This window comes from Miniopterus natalensis, chromosome 17, assembly GCF_054644295.1.
Source record: "Miniopterus natalensis isolate mMinNat1 chromosome 17, mMinNat1.hap1, whole genome shotgun sequence".
Classification (NCBI taxonomy): Eukaryota; Metazoa; Chordata; class Mammalia; order Chiroptera; family Miniopteridae; genus Miniopterus; species Miniopterus natalensis.
In genome coordinates, this window is record NC_142097.1 from 44,315,826 (window position 1) to 44,340,524 (window position 24,699).

The 24,699-nt window shown below is 62.8% G+C and overlaps 1 protein-coding gene across 2 annotated transcripts in view; it reads right to left on the reverse strand.

Moving 5' to 3' along the window:
- Nucleotides 1-24,699, reverse strand: part of RBFOX3 (RNA binding fox-1 homolog 3) — a 90,257-nt gene that overhangs the window by 45,088 nt on the left and 20,470 nt on the right. The window contains exon 2 of one of the 2 annotated variants that reach the window (XM_087825705.1): nucleotides 22,658-22,695. Coding sequence is in view for 1 of the 2 variants with exons in the window: in XM_087825704.1 (XP_087681830.1) it covers nucleotides 2,671-2,775 (105 nt within the window). In the remaining variant the exon portion in view is untranslated. Of the gene's footprint in view, nucleotides 1-2,670; nucleotides 2,776-22,657; nucleotides 22,696-24,699 lie in introns of those variants that run through there. The other variant, XM_087825704.1, reaches the window with a different exon arrangement.

A 24,699-nucleotide genomic window follows, 5' to 3' on the forward strand; every position in this document is an offset into this window, starting at 1 on the left:
CTCCTGCGCCTGCGACCAGGCTCGCTGTTGAGACGAACGCACAGCCTGCATCCAGCACCTGCCGCCCTCCCCAGGAGCCTGCCCGGGAGGGAAGCCCGATGCCAGGGCCCAGCGGGGGGGCCCCCCAGGCCCCCCTCTGTGCTGCCCACGTCCAGGTGACACGGAAGCCTCTGTCTCTCTCCAGAGGTGGTTTGGGATGGCCCAACTCCTGCACTATGTCACTGTCTGTTCTGTATTAGCCCTGGGCCACTGGAGCTGCATGTGCTCCTACACAATTGCGCCCTACGAAGAGCCAGGAAGCGGCTGCGTTCTAGAACTTTCCCACCCTGCGGAGACACACGGCACCCTGCAGACAGCGCAAGGAAACGAGGTGCTTCAAAGCCTGGCCCGATGGGCACGCGCCAGCTTTTCCAGAAGCAACTGTTCACGGTTGACTCCCAAATGGGATGGGGATGCTCCGAGTGCCACCCATTGGGGATGCATTCACCCAGCCCTGGAGGAATTGGGGTGCCCTCCCCAAGCATCCTGTTGGTGCCTCCACCCCAACCAAGGGCACTGACTCCATCAAGACAGCGGCACTGTCTGTCTGGCACTCTATGGAGGCTGTCGTCGGCTTCATCTGACCTCAGCCCTGCCGCTCGGTCCGGGAGGTCTGCAGGCTTCCGCCCTCTCTCAGAAAGGGAATTGACTTGCCTAAGACGGCACAGCCGATATACTGGGGGTCAGTCCCCAGTCCAAACTCTGCCAGGGGACCTGGAGCCTCTTCCAGCAGCCCAGGCATTCCTGCCGGGTGGGGGTGGGGCACACCCAGCTCCACTGACTTCACCTGGGAGCCTGTCAGGAATGCAGATCTCCAGTTCCCACCCCTGACACCCCCACATGATCCTTGCAATTGTGGACATCTGGGAGGTGCCAGAAAGCAGACCTGCGGCGAGGTGCACCCCGACTGTCTGCAACTCAAATGGCAACGGGGAATTCTGGGAGTCAGCCTGGCTCAGTGGGTCTGGGGCCCCTTAGTCGCTCTTGCTGCCACCGAGCTGTGTCCAGGACTGCCCAAATGTCACAGGTGGTCCTGGGGACAGTGAGACCAAGGGCTCTGGGTTGCCGGCCACTCCTGGCCACCCCTGCTCCTGTCGTGCAGTCCCCTGGACCTGCCTCTGCAGTTGCTGACATGTTTGGCAATTCTGCTGCGTGAGTCCTTGTAACGGGCGAACCAAACGCTGGGGCCCTGGCTCAGCGCTGAGGGCCCATCTTTGTCCACAGCTCCTCCTGAGCTGCCTCCCGTGGTTCCTTCTTTTTGGGTTTTATGGAGTCCTCAAGGGGCATCAGAAGATAAGAACCCACCACCCAAAGGCCCAGCCTCACCTGGAACCTCTCATCGCCTCCAAAAAACACACTCTGCCTGCGTTCCTTCCTCCCAACCTCCACACAGGGAGAGGTGGAGCAGAGACACGACCACCTAGACCACCAGGCCCGGCCTGACCCTGACCATCAGCCTCAGGGTGGCACCCTACCTCCCATCTCCATGCCCAGCCCAGGGCACAGGCCAGTCCTACGGGAGCATCCCTGCTGGGCCGGGCAGGCCCCAGGACAGTCCATGTGAAGCTCTCTGGCCTCGATGTTTTCCCCCTTCAGACTCCAGGCCTCCCCAAGTAGCCCGCAGCCCCTGCAGACCCACGCAGAGGTTGAAGGCGCTAAAGATAGAGGAGGCAGCCCCACAGCCCAGAAGGGAGGGAGGGAGGGAGGGAGGGGGGACAGGCCAGGAGGGTGGGCAGCCAGGGTACTGCAGCCCCCGCAGGCTCTGGCAAACCTAGCACCGGGAACGCAGACCCAAGAGGCCAAGGGGCCTGGGGAAGGCGAAGCCATCCCTGGTCCGTCCCCAGCTCAGGCCTAGGGCCACACTAATTCTGCACTGGGTGGGATGGCAGGGCCCCCGCCCCCCACACCCGGCCAGCAGGCAGGCGGCAGCCGATGCTCTGTGCGCACCTCCCCGTGGAGCATCCTGGGGATGTGGGGGCTCAGAGTCGCCGGGTTTCCTGCCCTCCTGGCCGGCCGAGCTTCATGCGCAGCCCCCGCACAGCCCCGCATATTGCAAAAGTCCGGCCCCAGCCCCCTTCCCTCTGGAGCTCCCCGGGCCTCCCTCGCCAGCACCACCAGGCGGGTGGCCCGCCTCCCCGTAGGCCCAACGCGCAGTTCCCGCTGCAGCAGAGCTCGGCGTCCCCGCCGCAGCCGCCGCCGCCTCCGTCTCCGTCCACCCCTGGCCTTCCCCGCTCCGCTGGAGAGGGGCCGTGCTCCCCACCCCGCCCCCCCCGGCCGACGCGAAGTTCCCCAAAGTGACCAGGGCGCCGAGAACGCCCTCCCCCTCCCCTCCGGCTTCCCCGGAGACTCCGCCCGCCACCCCCTCCCGCGCCTTCAGAAAAGTTGCAAGCGAAGCCCCAAACTCCGGTCCCCCAGCCCTGCGCAGTGCGAGCCCCGGGCGACCCCCACGCCCGGCCGCGGCGCAGGGGCGCAGCTTCCCCCACGGGGACCCAGCGCCATGACGCGGGAAGCGCAGCAGGGGCCCAGCGCGCCGTGGGGACCGAGTGCGGGTGTGGGCGGCGGGGCCGGGCGCACGTGCGCGGGGCGGGGGGCGCGCGGGGGCGCTGGGCCCCCCGGGCCGGGGGCGCTTACCTGTTGGAGGTAGAGGAAGGTGGGCGGGCAGGGCACGGAGTGCGGGAGCATGCTGCCGGAGTTGGACAGCAGGAGGCAGCCGGAGTTCGCCATGGAGCACAGCATGGGGCGGCAGGGGGGCGCCCCGCGGCGGAGGCGGCTCTGCGCTCGCTGCGCGGCTCGCACCCTCGGCGCGTCCCTCGGCGTGTGCGCGCGCCCTGCCTCCCCGGCGCCCTCGCGGGCTCGGTCTCCTCCTCTTCCTCCCCCGGCCCGCCCCTCCCCCTCGCGGCGCGCCTTCGGAGGCGGGCACGGCGGGGAAGCCGCGCGCCCTGCCCGGTGCTCCCCTGCCCGGGCGGGGAGGCTGGGGAGAGCGCGCGCGAGAATATGGCAAGAGAGGATCCACGCGCGAGAGGACGGGCGCGGGGAGCGGGGGAGGGAGTCCGTCACTTCGGAGCGCCCGGAGCCCCGTCTGCAAAGAGTGGTGCGTGTGCGAGTGCGCGCGTGTGCGCGCGTGTGTAGCGGTGGGAGGGGGAGTCCCCGGCGGACTCCAACAGCGCACGGAGCCCCGCGCGCCCCGGGGAGAGCCCCCGGAACGACGGCACGACAGCTGAGCCCACGCTTAACCCCTTGCCCGCTGGCGCCTGGGCGCCGGCCTCGCCCCCTCCCGCGGCCGCGCCGCCCTCCCCCTCCTGGGAACCCCGCGCCGGCTCTGGGGTGCGGGGTCTGGAATCTGCCTTTGCGCCCTCCCCCCGTTCCCTGGCCACTGCGGAGAGGAGCTGCTCTGCCTGGTCTGGGCGTTGGGAGAAGCTCCTCTCCTACGGGAGGCCGGCCTGGTGGCGGGTATGTCGGTGATGTAATGAGGCCATCTACGCAGAGGCTTCCGCGCGGGCCCCTTCTCCCGCTGTCCGGGGCTTGGAAACCCAACTGGAGCTCCTGGGCATCTCCCCAGACCCCCGTTAGGCACCCTGCCTGCCACAGGCACATGGTCTTGTGGATCCTTAATATGGGGGAGGGGGCAAGGGGCGCTGGCTACAGTGCATCCCCCCCTCCCCACACTCAAACACACTGGACCTGTGTGCACACATCCACCCAGCAGGAGTGCAGGGGTACCCACCCCTGAGTCCTGATAGCGCTTGGCACAGGTCTTGGCTGTCCCTATACACCACTGTGGCAGGTGTGTGTGTGTGTGTGTGTGTCCACAAACATCTGCAGCTTCACAAGCCACACCCCCCCCATGGGCCTGCCATGCAGTGACACCTGCCAGATGCCCACTGGCCAAGCTTGGTTGACCAGGCCCAGCCACAGGTGAGCTTGGCTGTGGGCTGTGAGGGGGACGGTCTGCCACTCGCCGTGGTTAGAGGCAGAGACATGGAGAACACACCCAGCCTCTCGCCCCACTTATGCACACATCTCCCAGGAAAGGGGCGAATCTCAGGTGCCCAGCAGCAATTCCGGACTCGCCTGTCCTACCTAGAGGCACCTGGGATTCCCCTCTTCTCACTTTGAAGAGCAGGCCCTGCCCTGGAGGGAGGTAGGGCTGGAACCCACTGGTAATGGGCAGACCCCCCGCCTTGGAGTCCCATGGAGGCCCCCTCGTGTGCTGTGTGATCTTAGGAAAGCCGCTGTGCTCCCTGGACTTTGGTTTCTGCACCCAACTGAGAGACCACGTCTGAAATGCCCCATGACCCTCCCTGCAGGCCACGTGGATGCTGCCACTCAGGAAGGAGCAGAGAGGAGGGCAGCGAGGGTCTGTCCGTGGCTCACTGTAGACCCGGGCGGGCAGGTGCGTGCCCCCTGGATGCCCTCCTCTCAGGACCCCACGTCTCTCAAACAAGGCCGCTCCCAGTTCACCTTTCTCTTGGAGGGAGAGGGGTGCTGTCGGGCAGGAGGCGGATAGAAGGGACAAGAGTCAAGGGAGAGACCGCAGGGGGAGAGCTGACCGCCTGGCCACAGTGATGGCACGGCACACAGCGGGGGTGGGGACGCCTGACTGTGGGCCGGGGAGGCCTTCCCCTGCCTTCAGGTTCACGGGTTATAACCTGGTCACTCAGAGGAGGTGCCCCTACAGCCTAAGACGCCCCTACAGCCTAAGACGCCCCTCCCCTCCAGCTGTGCAGCCTCCCCCCTTCCTTCCCGTCGCAGCCCCCGTCAGTCATGGCTGTTCCTGCCCCGGAGGACACTGTGGAATTTGGGGAAACGTTCGCCCTCAGCCCCGGCTCCCAGTCCGCCCTGCCCGGGAGTCGCTCACTCACTCGCTGGCTGCCCGCTGTACCTGCACATCTACTGAGACCCAGGCTGTACCCTCCCGCCAGAGGCCTCGGGAGCGCACCCCGAACAGTGCCCGACACAGCTTCTTGTTGAAAACCCACTGTGTGCAGACACTGTACTGGGGTGAGCACGGTCAGGTGGGGAAACCAAGCCAGCACACCAAGACTGCAGCCTGCTCTGCTGGGAGCTACAACAGTCAGGAGAGTGGGAGCTCAGATATGGGGTGTGGTCAGGGGAGGTCTCCTAGAGGGGACCCCTGAACTCAGCCACTGGCCCCGAAACGGCCAGAGGAGTGGCTAACGCCAGATCGGTTTCGGCACCTGGTCATCTGCGGGCCTCTCAGCCCAGCCACCTGCCTTCAAGTCTCACCTCCGGAGAGTGTCAGGCCCAGGAGCATGTCTGGACACCTGCCTCCATCAGCAGCTAATCACACCCAGGCTCCAGGGAGACCGAGAACAGCAAAACAGAAGGGAAAGAAAACCTCTTGAACAGCGTGTGTGTCTGGCTGATTTCTCAGGACGGGGGCCGCTGCCTCCGTGGTGTGTCTGGATTTATGACTTCCACTAGGAGCCAATTCCTAAATGGCAGAGCGAGGGAGGCCTCAGTCCACTGGGAGGCATCTCTGGTGGGTCAGGCCGTGGCACAGCTCAACTGCAGCCCATCTGGACTCCTCTTGGTCTCCCCTCCAAGAGTCCGCGTGTCAAGAGGGAGCAGGGCTCGCTGGCTGGCCCACAGTGTCACCCGGTGCCTGGCACAGCTCCTGGCAGGGGCACGAGTGGCTGGGCCTGTCCTCCAGTTTGTCCCAATGGTGAGCTGGCCGCTGCCGGAGGGTCCAGGAGGCTCAGGCACTGAGGCGGTGCCGTGGCAAGAAGATCAGCCCCTGGGGTAGACGTCCTGATGCCTGGGTGTCAGGACCACCCCCTCCTGCATGGACTGGGCAGAAAGGAGAGTGCTGAGTGCTCCTCCAACAGTGCTCCCAGGCACGCCCCAGGGGCTCGGCTCTGTTTTCCGTGAGTGTTTCTGTGTCTGTCCATCCTCAAGGCCAGGAACCTTGTCCTCACCTGGACCTCCAGTGCCTGGCACAGGAGTGGCACATTAGGCCGTGGGGTACAGTAGTCTCAGCCCCCCTTCCCCCCCGCCCCAGCCCTCTAGAGACCCTGGTGCCTCCTGGGCCAGGTGGGCAGCCTGAGCGGCAGGTGGGGAAGCCGGGGCCCGGGGCGCTGCGGCCCCCGCTTCTGGGGTGAAGGAAGGCTGTGAGGGGAGCCGGGAGGAGCTGTCATCCAGCACTAATATTCACCACTTAAAAAAAGAGCCAGGGGAGAAAATACCCCGTTCACCCTGAATTTGAGAAGGGCCTTGTTAGGAGGCAGGAACCGAGCTGCAATTATTTCTACGCTCCTGGGCACCACTATAAATACCAGCCAAGGAGCGCCTCACACGGCCCAGCTGCTTCCAAGGCTTCCGAGAGCTCCTGGAAACTTCCTGCCCCACCCCTGTCACCTTCCTTCCCTGCAGGAGTCTGATGGGTGCAGGCACAGCCGCCCACCCTGCCCCTTGAAGGGCAAGGGCAAGGCCTGGCTTTCCCGCCCTCCCTGGGCGAGCCTGCCCGGGAGACCCAGGCCCACGGAGCTGTGCACACACCTTCCGCCTCTCTGGTGTGCACTTCTGTGACATGACACAGGAGACCCCGGGAAGAATATGGGCCAGAAAGTGTTTAAATGGCCTATGATTAAAAAAAAAAAAAAAAAAAAGTTGGCAATTCTGTGGCCAAATGACTTGGGGGAGTGTTGCCTCTGACGACACCCCACCCCACCCTTTGGAAATTCCCAGGCTGTACACTGACAGCTTCCAGCGGGAAACAGGAGGCTCTGCGGCCCCTTCAGGGGAGGCCGGGGGGGGGGGGCTGAGTTACTCATGGTCCTGCTCCTTCCTGTTCTGAGTGCCCAGGCTGCCATCCTTGGGCTTCGCCAGGCTGAGAGGACAGCATGGGGCCTGGCAAAGGCTTGCCAGGACAAGGGGTGAGCTCACCGTCTCCGGTTGCAGCTGGGCTAAGATCTACAGATACACTGTGCTCCCGGCTTCCCGCAGAGCCAGGCCTCCTGCCCAGCTCCAGGGTATTTGGCGCAGGCTAGGGACAAGCCCTGGGGGACCAGGGAGGGGACAGTGGCGGAACTGCAAGTGTTATCTCCACGGGGGCCAGGCTGGGGTGGGCACAGCTCATTGCACATGTGTGAGGGGGTGTGGGGTGACCCCAGAAACCTCTATTATGTGAACCAACCAGACACCCCCACCACCAACTGCACACTCTCTGGGGAGCTCATGCCCCAATTCCACAGTGAAGGGGAAAGGAGCGGAGCGAGGAGGAAGCGGGGTTCTCGGGGTGCCTCCCACAGACACAATGAGGGAGAGGTCAGGTTGAGGACAGGGAGAGCTCTGGCCTTCTTGAAAAATATAGGGACCCCTCAGACCCCCGCAGGCGGTGGCTCCCTTATCTTGGGAGTGGGGGGCTTTTCTGCTTCACCCTGGTGTGTCTAATTCCCCCAGAAGAGCAGGGGAGTTGGCCAGGGAGTCCCTGCAAGGAGAACTGTGGACAGGACGGGAGTGAGTGGTCCAGCAGGGGGCCCACCCACACCCCCAGGGCCTCCCCTTGGAGTTCAGGCCTGGGAGGAGCGGGTACTGGGGGCGCTCCCCACCCCCGGGCCCTGGTGCATCCCTGAGACACCAAGTGCTCATCAAGGTGGAGCGGAAGCCAGGCCCGGCCCAGGCTGCCGGGGCTGTTCCACCCTGCTCTTCCCTGCAGCGCCGACGCTGTCCCTATGGCCCCAGCCCACGTCGCAGCAAAAGTAAAAATCGGCGAGAAAGGAAGTTTATTTATCTGTTTAATTAAGAGGCGTTTGCTTCGGATCCATCCGTCTCACTTACAACCATGTCCCAGCAAAATTAAACATAATAAATACCGGAAGACTGAAAGCAAAGGGCAGGCCCGAGATTACGGGCAGACCAGGACTGCCCAGGCTGCAGCTGTAAGTCCACCTTCCCCTGGCAAGTCCCTCTCCCCGGGCCCGGGAGCTGGGCAAACGTACTCAGGAGAGCCACGGGTGCTGTTCCACCCTGCTCTTCCACGCGGCGCCGATGCCAAGCTTTATTTATTTTCAACGAGCCCCAGGACTTCTCCCTTCTCCTGGAGACAGGAGCAAGCCCAGCACAGAGCACAAAGAGCCTCTGAGACGAGCGGCCGGTGCGGTGCCGCTCGGCCGGTGGGCGAGAAGCCTCGGCAGCCGCCGCCCTGGAAAGCTCTCTGAGGGCTCCAGCTGCATCTGGGCCACGAGCTGCTGGCGAGGAGGCGGCACGGCCGGGAGAGCCACGGAGAGGCAGAGCTGAGCACTTGGGTGCCAGCTGTGGCCAAGCCGCCATTCGGGATCCTGGCCCCAGGACCCACGGGGGCCAGAGGAGGAAGGGGGCAGACTTTGACAATTTTTTATTATTTTTAAAATACGTCTTTATTGATTTCAGAGAGAGGAAGGGAGAGGGAGAAAGACAGAGACAGGAATGATGAGAGTCATTGATCGGCTGCCTCCTGCACGCCCCCAACGGGGGGTCGAGCCTGCAGCCCTGACGGGAATCGAACAGCCATCTCCTGGTTCATAGGTCGATGCTCAACCACTGAGACACACCGGCCAGGCGGGAGGGACTTTTCTCAGAGCCTCAGAAGCCGGACTGTTTGCTTAAACTTCACAGGAGGGACAGTGTGTGGGGGGAGGAACCGGCCACTTGGGACCCTTACCGCCTGCTAACTGGCAGCACCGAGCGCCGCTCGCCGCTCTCCTAACCTTCCCAGCCCCACCGAGCGCGCTTCGTCTCGCTCAGTCCTCTCCAGGTAGATGGGGAAGGTAGAGGGATGACACTCTGAGGGTCACAGAGGCGGCCCGAGGTCACACGTGAGCGAGGGGCAGAGTTTAGGCTACAGAACACGCCCGGCTCACAGGCTCACGTGACTTTCCACGTTGCTTCCTGCCACCGCTGTGCGTGGCCGCTGTGTCCGGGGAGGCACCCCCGCCGTTAGCCCTTGGCTCCCTCTCTGAGCAGGATCGGCCTGAAGCCCAACCTGTCCGCGTCATCGGGGTTCGCGACAGCTCGGGCACCTGCGGGCCCCATCGATGACCGTGAATTCCCTCAGTGGGAGGCTGGAGAGCGCAGCAGGGCTGCCGGCCGGTGGCGGGGCCGCGGGGGGAAGCTGCCGCCGCAGTGAGGACGCCCTTCTGCGGGGCTCCTCGTGGATCCGCCACGAGGTCCTCAGTTCCTGGCTCCTCAGCCCACACTCTGAGCCTGGCCCACCCCCGGGAGCGCTCCTGTCCCACCCACATTTGTGCGTGTCTCCGTGGCATCCCGGGGCACCACAAATGACCACGAAAAAGAAAAGAGTCCTGAGAGGCACAGGAGTCGGCATATCGATCTGGAGGTGGCGCTTCGAGCCGTGACCGGCTCACAGATGAAATGCCCTTAATGTGCGACCATGACTGGTGGCAGCCACGGCCCACGCCAGCGCAGGCCTCATGTTACAGGTTTATCGCTGGCAGAGGTTGTGGGGCCACGGAAAACCCACGTAACTCACTGCTCCGCGTGGCCCACCGAGGGGGCACCTTGAGCACTAAAATTGACCTTGGCCCCCCCTCGCTGGCTGAATGCCAGCTCCAGGGACAGCTCCAGCCACTCGCCTCTCTCCGGTCACCCCTCCTGGCCCGCAGGGGACGAGAGCAGCCACGGGGCACTGGCAATGGGACGGAAGGAGATCTGGGGTCACACTGTCCAGCCCCATGCCTCCTGCCTTCCCGCCGGCAGTCACTAGCCTTCGGGGACAGGCGCTGTCTCTTTTTTCCTAGAAGCACTCCGCCGAGAGAGACCCTGGCATCTCCCTGGGGAGCCCATTCAGGTTTTTATCAACCTGACTGTCAAGAAATTCCGCCTCGTGTCTCACACAAACCTTTTCCATCTTCATTTTATTCAAAGGGGAAAAGCCTCGAAGGAGCCCCAAGGGGGAACTTGGACCCGCAGCTGGAGGCACTGTCACTCCCGGGGGGGCGGGGGTCACCCCCAGAACCCGCAGAACAAAGCGGGGGCTCCAGGGGAGGGGCCCAACAACAGCCCCGCACGCCTCAGGGTGTCAGAGGGGGAGGACCGTACGTATGATGTGGCGGCTTGGGACTCGCCCGGCGCTGTGACCAGCATGAATTTGTGTCAAGTTCGGTTAGAACCAAACTGGAGAAGCAGAGCCTTCGGGGCCCCTAAGCGGGAAGGGCTCAGGCCTGTTCTTCCACCCACAGGCGCCCGGGCCCAGCTGCCTGGGGAGGGCAGGAAGCACCCACCGCCGTGTGTCCCGTCTCCACAAAGACGGCAACGGAAACAATTGGCCTCTCAGCTCTGCCGTCAATTAAAATGAATCTCACTTAACAGAGAAACCAACATGCCTCCCTTCAGCCTTGGGCGAGGAGAGGCCACAAAGGGACAGACCCAGGGCAGCCCCATAGAGAGGGAGTGACGGCCGAGCGGTGGCCCAGGCCCAAGGACGTGAAAGTCAGGTCCTCCCGACGCTGAGCCAGTTTGGACAACTCGGGATCAGGCATCTGCGTACAGCCCCAGCCCCCAGCACCCAGCCCCCAGCACCCAGCACCCAGCGAGTTAAAAGGCAACCTCAATTCCCCGGGAAAACCAACGTTAGGGGGCTGGCCCCCAGGGCCTCCCCTGCCCCTTCACGGCCCTAACACCAAGGCATCGGCTCATTAAAAGCTCATTAGGAGCCCAAGGCAACAGAGCCCAGAGGGACAGTGCTGTCCCAGTGAAGACCATGGCCCTGAGGAGGTGGGTGCCCTGTGCCAGGTGGCCAGTGCCAAGCCGCGGACAGGAGCTGAGCCCCGGAGCAGGGAGATGGCGGGAGGTGGGAGTCGGAGGCTCCTGATGAAGCCTCGTGGGAACCCAGCTTATCGCAGGGCTCAGAGGGGCCGGGACCAGCCTGTCTGCCAGGAAGCCAAGGGACAGACATTTACCTGCTAACTCACCTCCCCACGTCCCCAGGACAAGGGGACCCAAAGGAGCCCCTTTCTTTCTCGGCTTTGAGGGGAGTGAGCCGGGGCATGGAAGAGAGAGGGGCCGGCGGGACCCCGGCTGGCACCAGCCCTGCCCAGCGGCTGTGACGCGCCAGGGAAGCCGGTGGATTGCAGCCCACTGGGCGTGCAGCGCAGGAAGGGGCAGGGACGCTGTTGGGTGTCTTAGGCTCCCTACAGCCTGCCGAGGGCGGGGGAGCCAGGTGTCTCTGGTGGGGGTTCAGGGCCCCCACCACACTCCTGCTCCCTCTGGTCCTGGGGAGGGCGAGAGCCCTTCTCTCTCCTGACCCACCCTAGCCCTGGGGTCCGGCGCCGTTTTGGCACCAACGCAACTCTCCGGCTCCCAGGCATGAGGTTTCTGAGAATTCACTGGCAAGGAGGCCTGGGCAGAGCTGGCAGGGGCTGAGGGCCCTGCGCCGCCTCAGCCTCTCCCAGCCCTTCCTCCTGCTGGGAGTTGCTGCATCAGGACGGGAGGAGCCGTCTGTTCCTTTCCTCACTTCCCCGGGATGCGGCGACTTCTGATTCCTGCTTGATTAATACACAGCCAACAGAAACTGTACTTAAGGCAGCTTTAATTCTCTCAGGTCGCCCAACTCGGGAGCGGGAACGCGGCAAGGAGCCGGCCCGGCCGCAGATCAAACACGGGGACCTTCGCGTCGCTCCGTGGCCCGATTTCTCATCGCTGCTGCTGCCCAGTAACCCTCCCTTTCCCAGGGGAGTGGGGTGGGGACGGCGGCCGACCGTGGGTGCCTGTGGCTGAAACCCACCGGGCAGCCGGGAGCAAGAGCTGGAGGGACTGGGCGTCAGCCCCGCACGCTCGAGTCCTTCAGCACCAGGGACAGCTCCGGCCAGCCCCGGCCTCCAGCACCTGGCACATCCCCTCCTGTCTGAGCCAAAGCCAGACGGGTGTCAGTGACCTCACTGTCTCGCTGGAGGTGCCAGCGGCTAGCCCTGCTGATGGCCAGCTTTCACCCAAATGTCCCCCAAGCCGAGGGAGCCCTGCACGCCCTGGCCAGCCGCCTCTGGGTGGCCGTCTCTCCATGGAGCTTTTTCACGCTGGGACCCGGGACGTCCCCGGTGAGAAGCAGGCTGCTCTTGGGGCTCCCTGGCCGTCTCCCTGCCCAGCCCCGGTGCCTGCAGCTTCTGCGGGTCCAACAGTTTCCCTCCGGGCTGAATCTCATCCCTCCCCACGTGCCTCATTAGCATCTCCTGAAAGGGGGCTGGGTGTTCCTTGCCTGGCTGGGGGTGGGTGTTGGGGGAGAGCGATGCCTGGGCGGCTGCCATTTCCTCGGAAGCCTCTTTTATAGACCTGGTCGGTGTTGCAACTCCGGAGGCGCCGAGAGCGGCAGGACCCGGGGGGTTACCCCAGGAAGCCGGCCTGTCAATTCCTCCCGGTGGGGGCAGGGCACGCGCCCGGGAGGGAGAACCCAGCGCGCAAAGCCGGTGGCATCTCAGAGCAGGATCTTCCCGGACCAGGCTCCGATCAATCCCCGCTGCCACCAGCACGCGGTCTATTAGGAAGAAATGTCCTGACGGCAGTCGAAGGAAGCCCCGGACGCGCCTGCTCACGCTCCCCCTTGGTGCCTTTTTTATTAGGGTATCCCTTAGACCTCACCCCGCCGGATCGATCACCCCCCCACTCTGCCTCTATCCGCTTAAATATATCGTCTATAGATTTTTCAAATGATTGCTACACTTTCTCAGGGAAGGATGCAGTGGTTAAAATTAACGGCAAATTTATAGGAATCCTATACGGCAATTATAGAATTATAATGAAGCGACTGCCACCCGGCCGAGGGCGGGTAATTGGAAATCCACGCTGGGAGGCCGGAGCCCGCGCTGCGCTGGAATCGTATTTTTGAGAGCAAACGCCGTGGAGAGGGTCAGCGGAGGCTTGAGCTGGCCGGGTGCTTCTGGAGGGAAGGGTGGTTCGATGTCCGCTTGGAGGCGGTTTCAAAGGACTATCACTCCCTGGCTGGTGCGGCCCAGTGGGCTGGGGCGCCGGCCCATGCACCCCAAGGCGTCGGGCTCAGTCCCCGGTCAGGGGACATGCCCAGGTTGTGGCTCAGCCCCCGATCGGGGCACGGACAGTAAGCAGCTGGTCGGCGTTTCTCTCTCACATCGATGTTTCTCTCGCTTCCCCTCTCTCCAATTAAAATGAATAAATAAATAAGAGGAAAGCCGCCTAAGCTGCCACTCAGGCAGGTGGCAGGTGGTGACCGGGGCAGGCAGTGTCCTGGGCTAGGGGGCAGCCCTGGTGTGGGGAAGGCAGGGAGCGTGTGGGGGGAGGACTGCGGTTACCTGCAGAGGGGGAGGGTGGAGATGGACATGGACAGGAGCAGCCGGACAAGCCCGGGGTTCTCCCTGTCCAGGGGGTCAGTTCTCCTCGCAAAAAAAAATTGGTAAAAAAAAAATCGGCTTTGTTGGTACAGACACCGACTTCGTCCGTATTTCACACGGTGCGGCCTGCGTTCCTGCAGCTGCCACGGAGAAACAGGCGTGGGCAGCTTGGCAGCTTTCTCCTCTTAGGGACCCCGGTCGCCCCGACGGCCCAAGGGGACCTGCAGTGAGGACACTCTGGTGCCGAGGAAGGGAGTTCTGCCGGGGATCCAGGCACAAACTGCCTCCTGGTTCTTCCGGAGTTTTCTGCAGACCCGACACCGTCCAACCCAGGAGCCACTGGCTCCCGTGTGTGCCAAACACAAGCTTGGTTTCAAAGACTTGGTGGAATAGGCTGGAAAATAATTCGTGTATTTTGGATATATTGGGTTAAACCAAGTAGGTTGTTAAAACTAATCTCATCCGTTTCTCTTTGCCACGTTTCCCACGTGGCTGCTGAAAGGCAGGCGTGGGCACGTGGCCGCTCGGGTCTCCAGCACCAGGACGTCTTCACACTTGGCCTCGGCACTATGTTCTCACTGTCGTCACCACTGCCTGCGACAGCGCCTGGCCTGTGGTGACCTAGTGAGAAGGGACCCAGAGGAACAGCCAGTTGGGTCTCTCCTCATGGTGGGGCCCCGAGGACTCAGGTCTGGGCTGGCGGGAAGCGCCCCGGATTCCCTATCAACACAGACGTCCATCGGCGGGTCTGCCCCATGTCAGTCCATCTGTGTGGCTCCGTTTCTGTTTGCTCTGTCCTGCTCTCAAGCCCAGGGGTGCTGGGGGGTGGGCTGGCTTTCCTTCTTGCTCTCCCCTCCTGCCCAGAGCCGGCCAAGGGCACCAGGACTCCGAGCGCCGCTCAGCTCTGGGCCCAGCTCACAGCTGTCGCTTCTGCCTCTGAACCTGCACCCGGAGAACACATCCCAGCAGCCAGCTCCCAGGATGCTCAACTAGTTTGCATTTGGCTCTCGGGTGAGTTATTGATTTTTGTCTCTGGTGTAGAGGGAGAGGCCTCGGAAATTCCATCCCAGTGACCCAGGGCTCGGCAACAACGATCGCCATCCTCACAGCACTGGGGACTGGCCGGGTCTCAGGCACCAGACACCCTCAGCCTCGGTCTGCACCCAGCCCTCCCGGAGGCGGGGAGAAGTGATGAGGAGGGTGCAGGTCATTTTCTCGTTTCATCAGAGGGAGAAGCAGAGGTGGCCCAGGGTGGGCACTGGAGCCCGAGTCCTGGGGTCCGAGTCCTTGCCCCGTTCTACTTGGGCGCAGAGAGAGCCGAGCCTGTCTGAAGACTAATCCCAGGCCTCTGCCTTGCACCGCACCCACGTGGCCACCTCCAGACCCTCCACCGGTAGGAAGTGGTGCCTCCACAGGCTCTGGGTCACCCCAACCTAGAGGCAAGCCCGTTTCTGCCCTGAGTACCCATGGGACTCAGAGTGAGCGGCTGGACACCGTCAGCTCTACTCGCTGCATCTCTCGGAACAGGATGGCGACACCTCCCTCCGGGGCTGGGGGGACTCAGAGATCCCAGACACAGAGGAGCTGGCATGTAGTAGATGCTCAATAAATCGTGTTAATGAATTCGCCCCACATCTACAGAGCGCCTCCACACGCCAGGCTTCATTCTCGGTCTCTTCTCTCTTCAGGGGCCAGACGAGGCACCCGGCATGGTCTCCCTTCTCTCCTCCTGGACGGACAGAACCTGCCCCATTCTCCAGGTCTCCCTACAGAAAGTACCACTAATTATCTATGCAAATGGGTGGAATGTCCCCGGGCCTTTAGAAAGAGCGGAGCCTCCACAGACGGCTCTTCCTGGAATCTGAAATGCAGGATGACGCTTATTTCTGCCTCCGAGTTAACGTCCTGACCACTGCTTGTCTGGCTTATGCCCCAACCTGCTCGCATTCTCAGAACCCAGGCCGATCGGGGGCGAGGGGGGTGCCCTAGATGTACGCCGGGCCCAGCAGCCGCAGGTCACCCCCGGGGGTGGACGACACCCTCCGAAAAGGAAGCAGTGGGCGCCGGGCTCCTTCTGGATAATGTCCCCCAGGGGGACCCGCAGAGGACGCCTGCATTTCTGCTTCAAGGCTCTGCCTGTGGGGGCGGCCGGGCATGGGTGGGCTAAGTGGAGGCCTGGGGGCCGTGCTGGCTCCGAGGAGCCGTGATTTCTGTCCCCCGGAGGCGGGCGCGGGGATGTGTGCCCACGGCAGCCCTCCCTGGGGAGCGTCCGCGCTTTGATCTGTCTCTCGCCGGCTCCTCTCTGCGTCTCTCTCCGTGTCTCGCTGTCTGTGTGAGTCTCTCCATCACTTCCGTTGCTCCCTCCACTGGCTCTATTTCTATTTCGAGTGCTCTCATCCCCAGGGCAAACCAGGAAACAGATATTTCTTTCGACAGACACGTCTTCCAGGCAGCTGGGGCTGGGGCGGGGGAAACCCAGCTTCCCTCTAGAATTATGAGCTTTGGTGGCCACGGGGGTTGCGTGGAATGGGACACCCCTCTTCATGGCCACCCCGTTTCCTGCTGTGGGACAGGGAGGGAAGGAGAAAACATGAACCCACCTCTCTGCGCCCTGTCTCTTCCCCACGCCCCAACTTACACCGAAATCTCCAGGTACGGGGGGTGGTCCTGCCCAGACCCTCCGCAACTAAGGCCATGTGTGCCCGTGACTGTCAGGTGCCTGGTTTCTTCGGGCCGCCAACTGATTTTGCCCCCTTGGGGCCTTGCCCTGTCGGGAGAGTATGGGCCGGCTGGCACCTTAATGCTGCGGCGGAACTCGGGGCCATTCTCCCCGCTGGGCCGAGTGGCTGTGCCTCCTGGGAGCTCCCGCCCTGGTCCACGACCCGCCTCCTCCCCGTCCACACGGCGATGCCTCCGGCACAGGTGCACCAGGCGGGGGGGGGGGGGGGGATGACCCCAGTGTCCTTCCAGCTCTGAAGGGCCCCAGCGCCAAGGCCACAGTGAGACACCGGCACCTGTGTCCCACATGCCAGCTCATGACACACATTCCAATCTGTAACCCGGTGTCCCTCACACGACCCAGCGAGACGGATGGGTATCGTGGGGGAGACCGAGGCTCGGAGAAGTGCAGGGACTCCCCAAAACCCACCGTCCAGGCCTCTCGCCGCTACACTATGGTTGTCAGGGGTGCCAGAGCCCCCTCCGTGCTCCAAGCTTTTCAAGCCCAGCATCCTGCCGGCTGCCAGAGATGCTGAGAACAGAAGCTGAGTGTCACCTGCAGCCCTGCTGTGGGCCCGGGAGCTGGGCGCTGGGTTCGGGGGAGCAGGGCTGTGCGCATCTCGCGGCCTCCCTCGCTCCTTCCCGCCGCCTCCTCTCTCCTGCACGTTCCTGACTCCCCGGCGGGCGGCGGGGGGAGGCTGACGGAGAGCCCAGGGCAGACAAGGGCAAACTTCCTCAAAAGTTAGCTCAACTTCCAGGCCCCTCTCCCCAGCCGCCGCCTGCAGCCCACGACCCGCTCGGTTTCCCACCGACGCCTCCCCGACGGCGCTGTCTCCTGCAGCCGGTTCCCTCAGAGCTGTCAGAGTCCCGGGTGACGCACATCTCTGTAACATCAGCACCTTACGGGGAGAAGGGCCGGGGTCCCCTGGGTGCTCCGGGAGACACTGAGAAGGAGTCCCTGACATGGGGGTGCAGCGGGGAGACTCCGGGGGGAGCAGCCCAGGCCCTGGGGTGCATCTGGAATGCACTGTGCTCCTCCTGCTGAGCCATGTACACAGACTTCGGGGAGAGACCCGGGGACTGGAGCACGACCGGGGAGGGGCAGCCCCAGGAGAACGCCGGGGCTGCATCCAGGGCGCCCGCCTCATGCACTGACTGCAAATCCCTGCACCCAGCTGAGCTTGCCGGCCTTCAAAGCTCTGGCCACCACCATCTCCTGTGATCCACAAGCACACACCCCGTGGACGTTCGCCAGAGAGCCCCGTGCCTGGGAAGGGGGCACACACAGACTCTGAGGGCTGTAGGGCACGCGGGCAGGGCTGACGTGGACACTGCTGAAGCCGGAACCCCCTTTAGAGGGGAGCTTATGGGAAGCCAAGTACATGACATCCTGACCCAAGTCCACCCTACGGCGGGCCCGGTGGGCCCGCGGACCAACCTGTGGTCCGTTCTCTCCTATCTGAGCACATAATGTGGACAGATGCACTTAGCAGTGGGCACAGCCCTCATATTGGCTCTCAGGTCAGGGAAAATAATTACGCCCACCCCAGGAAAGCCGCGGAGGTCAGACCCACCATCCAGACGTGAAGGAGGCAGGGGTGGGGTCCCCATCGCGTCAACGTTCAATTACCCCATGAGGACCCCATGAATCCCGGCGGCTGCGGGTGGGCGGCTGTGAACTTGACATCGACCCCAGGGCTTATTTACCGGAACCGATCAGCGCAGCCTCATGAGCCCCAAGTCCCTCCACGGCAGATGCTCCCAGCCCGCCCAGGGCGCACCAACCACGCACACCGGGAGACTGGACAGCCCGGCGACCGGGTGGCCAACGGGTGTAGATGGGCTATGAGGACGGCCTCTCCCCCTGAGTTCCCCCCCTCCAGATGCCACCATAACAATGTGTGTGCCCCGCGGACGGAAGGGCAGCAGGAGTCCTAGCCTGACACTGTAACGGCCACACCCTGCACACAAGCCCGGCTGCCCCCGTTTCCCCATCATTTTTCACCTGGCACTGCCTGGGGCCAGGACCTGCAGAGACTGAGGAAGCTATGACCGGGCATGCTGCCCACTCCCAGGGCTGCCAGCACCCGAGACGCCCAGCAGGCCCACTGCTGTTTGTGAGAGTGCCCACGGAGCACCCTGTGCACCCGCTGAGCCTGGCACACAGTGGGCGCTCCCGCAAACGTCATCGAGGGAAGGCGGGTTCCTTCCCTGAGAGCCCGAGACGCTCCGCTGGGTGTTAGGGCCCTGATGGCGTCGCCCCTCCGGCGGTGCGTGGGGCCGTCTGACCCCACGGCCACTCACCATGGGCACATGGCGCCCAGTGTCACTTTGCTTAATGATTTTTAATAAAAGCGACATCGCCCTGGAGGCCTGCACGTGGGGGGAGCAGGTGGGGCCCGGCATCTACCTGAGGGGAGAGAGCGTGGGAGGCGCCGGCAGGTGAGGCGGATTGAGTCCTGGGGGTGCCCGTCCTGAGAGCCCAGGAGAGAGCAGGCTGGACGCCCAGGGGGCCCTGGATCCTCGGCCCCAGGAAAGAAGAACCCTAAATCCTCATGATTAGGCTTTTTCATGCACAGACAGGATATTAGCTTGCGTTCAAACAGCTTCGATTACCCCCGGGCAAACTTTAGAAAACATAATATTTATAGAAAACCTCGTTCAACCCTGTTTGCTCTTTATTTCTCCAGCAATTACTGCTAATTTGGAGACGGTTTGCGTTGGCATCTCCGCCTGGTGCCAGTCAATTACGAAGCCACCCACTGCCCGATCTAGAGGCAGAGGAGGCTGGGGTGCCCGTGACGGGGGCCCTGTCCCCACTCCCCGTTCCTGCTCCCCGTGCTCAGGGCAAAGGCCCCGCCCGGCCCCTGCAGGTGCTCACACACCTGGGCCACTGCTCGGTCTCCCCGGGCCACCTGTCCGCCCTCGGCCTGTGGTCTGCTGGCCCATTTCCCCGAGGTGTGGCCGCGGGGCCGTGGGAGGGAGGGCTCGCCCTGCTCTGCCCCACGGAGGCTCTAGGACGGGCCTCGTCTGCCCGTGACTGCCCCGCGCCCGGCTGAGCCCAGCGGTGCCGGCCCGGGGTGAGGCCAGAGGATCCTCTGTCTGCTCTGGGCTGCAGCCCATCAGCCACAGAGATGCGCTGCACCCAGGTGGTGACATCTGCCGCAAATTCAATCCGCGGCCCTGCAGACGGGGGGCCTGGGACGTGGAGAGGGTACAGCGTCCTCGGGGTGGCGCGCCAGGGGTTATGAATGAATAATGACTGGGGAGAAGGAAGGGGCGGGGCAGGGAGCAGCTCCCCCGCCAAGGGGCCGGGGAGGGGACCCTGAGGGCAGCCGAGCCTCTCCTGGCCTGCGACACATCCCTGGCTCGGCTCTCTGCACTGTCCCTCCTGCTCCGCAATAAAGCAAACCCCACTCTCAATAATTCAGCAGAGGAGAGGGGCCGGGAGGGACGCCCACCCCAGCGCCTGAGGGAGGGCAGGAGGAGAGGGGAAGGTGGGTGGAGGGAGGGCAGGGTTGAGCTCGCCTCCCGCACACCTGCCGGCTCTGCCGTGTCCTGATTTAAGAGGTGCTTGCAGGTTCTCTGTCCCCAACGGTGACTTATGGCAGCCGCCGAGCGCTGCCTCCACCCAGAGCCTGCGAAGTCCCCTGGCCCTCCCTCCGGACATAAGCGACCCCTCTGCAGAGTCCACGGATGGGAGGGAGCTCAGGCAGCCCACCCATCCGTCACCGGCCGGCTGTCACTGCCGGGAAGTCCTTCCTTTGGGCAGCCTCTGAAACCGCCTCCAGGACTCCTCTCGCTAACCTTAGCCGACCTGCGGTCACGCAGAGTGAGCCACCAGTGCCTTCTGCAGGCCCGGCCCTTGAATCCCCTAGGACACATCCTCTGGCCGCCCAGACTTGCCTCCTCTGGGCAAACAGCTCCCATCTCATCGTGAGATGTTCCAGGAAAGTCCCCCTGGTGCGCAGTGGGCGCCTCCAAGGTGACCCCAGCATTCCAGGGTGGCCCCCACCAGCTCCTGCCTTCTACAACCTCGGGATGTACCTTTACTCACACAATCCGAATAAAATTGGCTTTCAAAGGCAGCACCTGTTTTTAGGGTGACTACACCTCCGCTTGCCAGGGACACTCCTGGTTGACACCGTAATTAGTCATGGCACCTCCGGTTTGGATGACACTTTATTTGGTGACCGTCATGCATCGAGTGTGTCCCTACAAATTCACGTGTTGAGATACCCCCAGTGTGACGGTACTTGGAGGCGGGGCCTTCGAGAAGAGATTAGGGCAAGATGTGGTCATGAGGCTGGGGCCCCCTGGTGGGATTAGTGCCCTTTGAGGAGCCACGAGAAACCTTGCCTCCTGCCACATAAGGACACGAGAAGGCTGTGGCCGGGAAGAGAGCCCTCAGCTGGCACCCAGATCTCGGACGTTCCGCCTCCAGAAGCGCCAGAAAGCAAATTCTGTTGTTTTATAAGCGCTCGGTCTAAACGCCGAGCAGCCTGGACCTGGACGGAGGAGGACAGCCACCCTCATGACACTGAACTTACCACCAGCTAAACCGCTTTTTAAGCCACCGGCTGGGATAGAGGCTGTGCTCTCTGCAACCTCCCGGTGAGGCCCACAGCCCACTGGCCTCCGCCGGGCTCGGCAGCAAAAGGAATGAGGAGCGGCGGCCGGGCCGGCCGGCTGTGCGCAGCTCCGCCCTGCTCTGGACCGCAGGCAGGTGTCGGAGGGGACGGGAGACGGGCGGTGTCTCCCCCCGGCCACGCACGGGCGCGGCCTCTCCATTACCGGTTCTGTCTCGCGCGGTCCTGCGGGGGCCTCACTATTTCCCTCCCCTCCCGGCCCCGCCCGAGCCCCCCCTGCCGCCCCTGGCGCACGCTGGGAGCAAAGCTGCCCCCCCGAGAGGTGGGGCGGCCGCGGAGTCTGCGGGAGGGATGTGCGTCCTGTTCCCTGCACCGTGACCCGCCTCCCGCTCCCCGAAACCGGATGATAAATTACTCCGGCCAAGCAGAACACGCCCGGACAAGCCTCCTCTCCAACTGTAATTAATACCCCGGGGAAAACACAGGCTCGGGGTTTTATACTTTCGCACAAACGCGCGCACACACGGGCTCCGCTCTCTGCCACGCTCTAATCCCGGCTCCAATGTTTCGTGGCCTGCTTCCCTCACGGGCAGCACGAACCACAGCCGGACAGATCCCGAACCCAGGGAGGCGGCGGGACCCCGTCCTGTCCCTGTGACGGGGAACTAACAGTTTGGGAGCTGGTTTTCCCGCAAGCAGTGCCCAGGTTGCTGGTGCAATGCAGCTCTGGCCTTAGAATAAACGGCCATGGGTTTGGGGGAACATTTGGGGGCCCCTCCCCCACCCTTCTCGTCTCCACCACGACAGCCTACGTGATGCACTGGTCCAAGCACACATGTGGGTATACACCAGAGCTCTCCTGACACCTGATATTCCCGAAAAAGCTGTGCAATGCGTCACACGGTCCCAGGACACTGGACAGACACCCACCCTGACAGTGGACACGCTTTCTCAAAGGATGTGAGAGCTGTCCGGGGCCAAGAAGCGGCCAGTTCCTGGGTCACACACTGGTCAGCCGGCTCCTTTGGTGTGGCCGGAGGAGGCGCGGATGGGAAGGGCCCAGAAACCCACGCTCAAGAAATCCACGCTCCAGCCCCGCCGCTGTGGCTCAGCGGTTGAGCGTCAACCATGAACCAAGAGGTCCCTGGTTCGATTCCCGGGCAGGGCCCATGCCCGGGTTGCGGGCTCGATCCCCACTAGGGGGCAGGCGGGAGGCAGCCGATCAATATTTCTCTCTCATCAATGTTTCTACCTCTCTCTCCTCCCTTCCTCTCTCTACAGTCAATTTAAAAAAACCACGTGAGAAAAAGAAATCCGCGCTCCAGCCGCACAGGGACACTCTCAGCTCCTGGGGCAATGGGTCGATCGCTCAGAGGGTCGTGCCTTAGCACTGGGATCATCAGACGGGGACGAAACACGGCCCGGGTTCCATCTAACAAACCTTAAAATAAGATCCGAGAGGACCGGGTAACTTAGCTCCTCCCAGAACGAAGCACAAGAATATCTGTGGGAATAAAAGTATCCAGCACCCAACACGCTAATGCTACAACGTCCAGCATCTAATCAAAGACCCTCAAGACGCCGGGAAAACGTCACCAAAGCGAGGACAGAAAACGAACCATTTAAAACGGACCCAGAATCGACACAGAGTTAGAATTAGCAGACGAAGGCATTAAAACAATTATCACGCTATTCCCTTCGGTCCAAAAGTCAAGTGGAGACATTGTTGCAAAACATGCATCTGATAAATGACCTGTATCCGGTACACAGGAGAAACCCCCCAAACTCAAGGACTCAACAGCAAGAAAGCAAACACCCCAATAAAACAGATGCACGTTCTGCGTGTGCTAAGCCGGCTAAACCTTCCCACCTCACCCCCGCCCCCAGCGGAGGGACCCCCCGGGAACCCCACATTCACTGTCCACAGCTCCCGAGGCGTCCAACATGCTCACATCTGCCGAAGACTATTCAGGAGGAAAAAAGAAAGTCTTTTACCTGTTGTGCCGCCAACGTCCCCCGAGGCACTGTGGGCCCTGGGAAGAGAGAGAGGAGAGGGTGTTAGGGTGATAACGGGGCGCCCTGTCCTCGCAGGCCTGGGGGGCTCCTCTCCCTGGGCGGCAGGGGGACCCGCCCAGGTTAAAGCCTCGCGCTGTCCGTCTGCACCCAGCGTGGCTGGGGGCCCCGTCTTCCTTCACAGGCCAGACAAAGGGGAACAGGACACCCGGGTCGGGTCGCCCTGCAGACCTAACGTGAGTGGAAGGTAAGCGACAGAAGCTGCTCACGGAGGGACAGGCTCCAAGACCCCGAAACGCAGGGCACAGGAGCGGCCTGCGTGTCGTCTGGGATCCTGCGCAGCTTCCAGGAGCAGCTCGGCTGACGCGGCCCCGCCGGGCCCGTGCCTGCGGGTCTCACACCTGGGGCCCGGCCGGGGAGGCCCGGGCACAGAGCTGACTTCAGGGCCCGCACCCGCGTCGGCGCCCCGAGCCCCCCCCTTCTCCGGAGGTTAGAAATGCGTGTGGGCAGCTTTGAAAACCTGTCTCCTGGGGTTTCACCGAGTGTCCACTTTGTGTTCTCTCTCTGAGGGGACCTGGAGGTGAAGGGCTCCATCTTATAAATAAAAAATTAACGGTGGGTGGGTGGCTTAAACGCAACGTGGATGGTGATCGTGACGGCAGGACCACTTTAATTTAAAGTTTCCTTCTGTAAAGAAATTCAGCTGAGAGAGGCGAGGAGGGAGGGGAGGGCAGGGGAGGGGATGGGACCCTTGGTTTCAGGCTTCTGGCCTCCAGAACTGAGAGAGAGAACACATTTCCGCTGCTTTAAGCCGCCCAGTGTGTGTAAATCTGTTCCGGCAGCCCCAGGCCTTAGCCCATTTAGTGGGGTCTGTCCCACCCTTGCCTGCACCCCTCTTGCCCTGGCCTGGAGCAGCGGGGTTCCCAGACCTGGGCGGCCCCCTCCTCCCTCCTCCTCAGGGCAACCCTCCAGGACATTATTCCGACCATGACACCCCTGTAATGTCACCCCTCCCAGAGCCGATCTCTTACACGAACTTGAGGGACACGGAGCCACAGCTGTTGTCCACGGGACAGGACTCTGCACGTCACGTGGTGTCAGAGAAACGGGCCCCGAGAAACACCTTTCAGAGCGAAGGACCCAGGAAACCGCTGCTCCCTGGAAGGGTCGTCTGAATCCGCATTTTTATTTGTTTGGGGTTTTTGTTTGTTTGAGTTTTTTCATTGTGGTAAAATACACATAACATAAAATTTCCAGTTTTAACGGTTTTTAGGTGCCCAGTTAAGTACCTTCATGTTGTTGGGCAGCTATCACCACCACCCATTTCCAGAACTTTCTCCCCTTAGAGTAAAACTCTGTCTCCATGAAACACCAGCCCCCCCCCCGCCACGACCCTTTGGGGTTCTGTCCCTACGAACGGGATGACTCTGGGTCCCTCGCATGAGTGGGACCACACGGTGTCAGTCCTTCTGCGTCTGGCTTATCTCACTCAGCGTAACGGCTCCAGGTCCATCCACAGGGAGCAGGTGTCGGGGCTCCGCACCCTCTAAAGGCGGCGTGACGCCCTGTTGGACGGACAGGCCACACTCTGTGTATCCTTTCGTCTGTCCAACATCTGGGTCTTAAGCCACTTTTGAGGACAAGAATCGTCTAAGTGGCCACGTTTCCCACGTGGCTTCCGCCGCCAGCAAGTTCAGGGAAACAAACCACGCCCCCCCCCGCCACACTCCCGAGCCCGGGCCAGTGTCTTCCCTGCTCCCTGGCCTTGCCATCTACTGACCCATGTCCCTGTTATTTTATGTGGTGACGGAAATGGACCCCAAACCGCCTCTAGAGTGCAGTGACACAGGCCACACACCACCAGTCTCATCTCAAGCTGTTCTCCCCCTAGTTCCTCCCAAAGAGGGTCCCCAACGTTACAGCCCCCAGTGTCGCAGGCTGTTCATTCAACACGGATGGCGTCCAGCAGGAGGGGCTCGGCGGTGCCGTCCTGGCCCCGTAGGTGCTACAGACGGGGCCCCCTG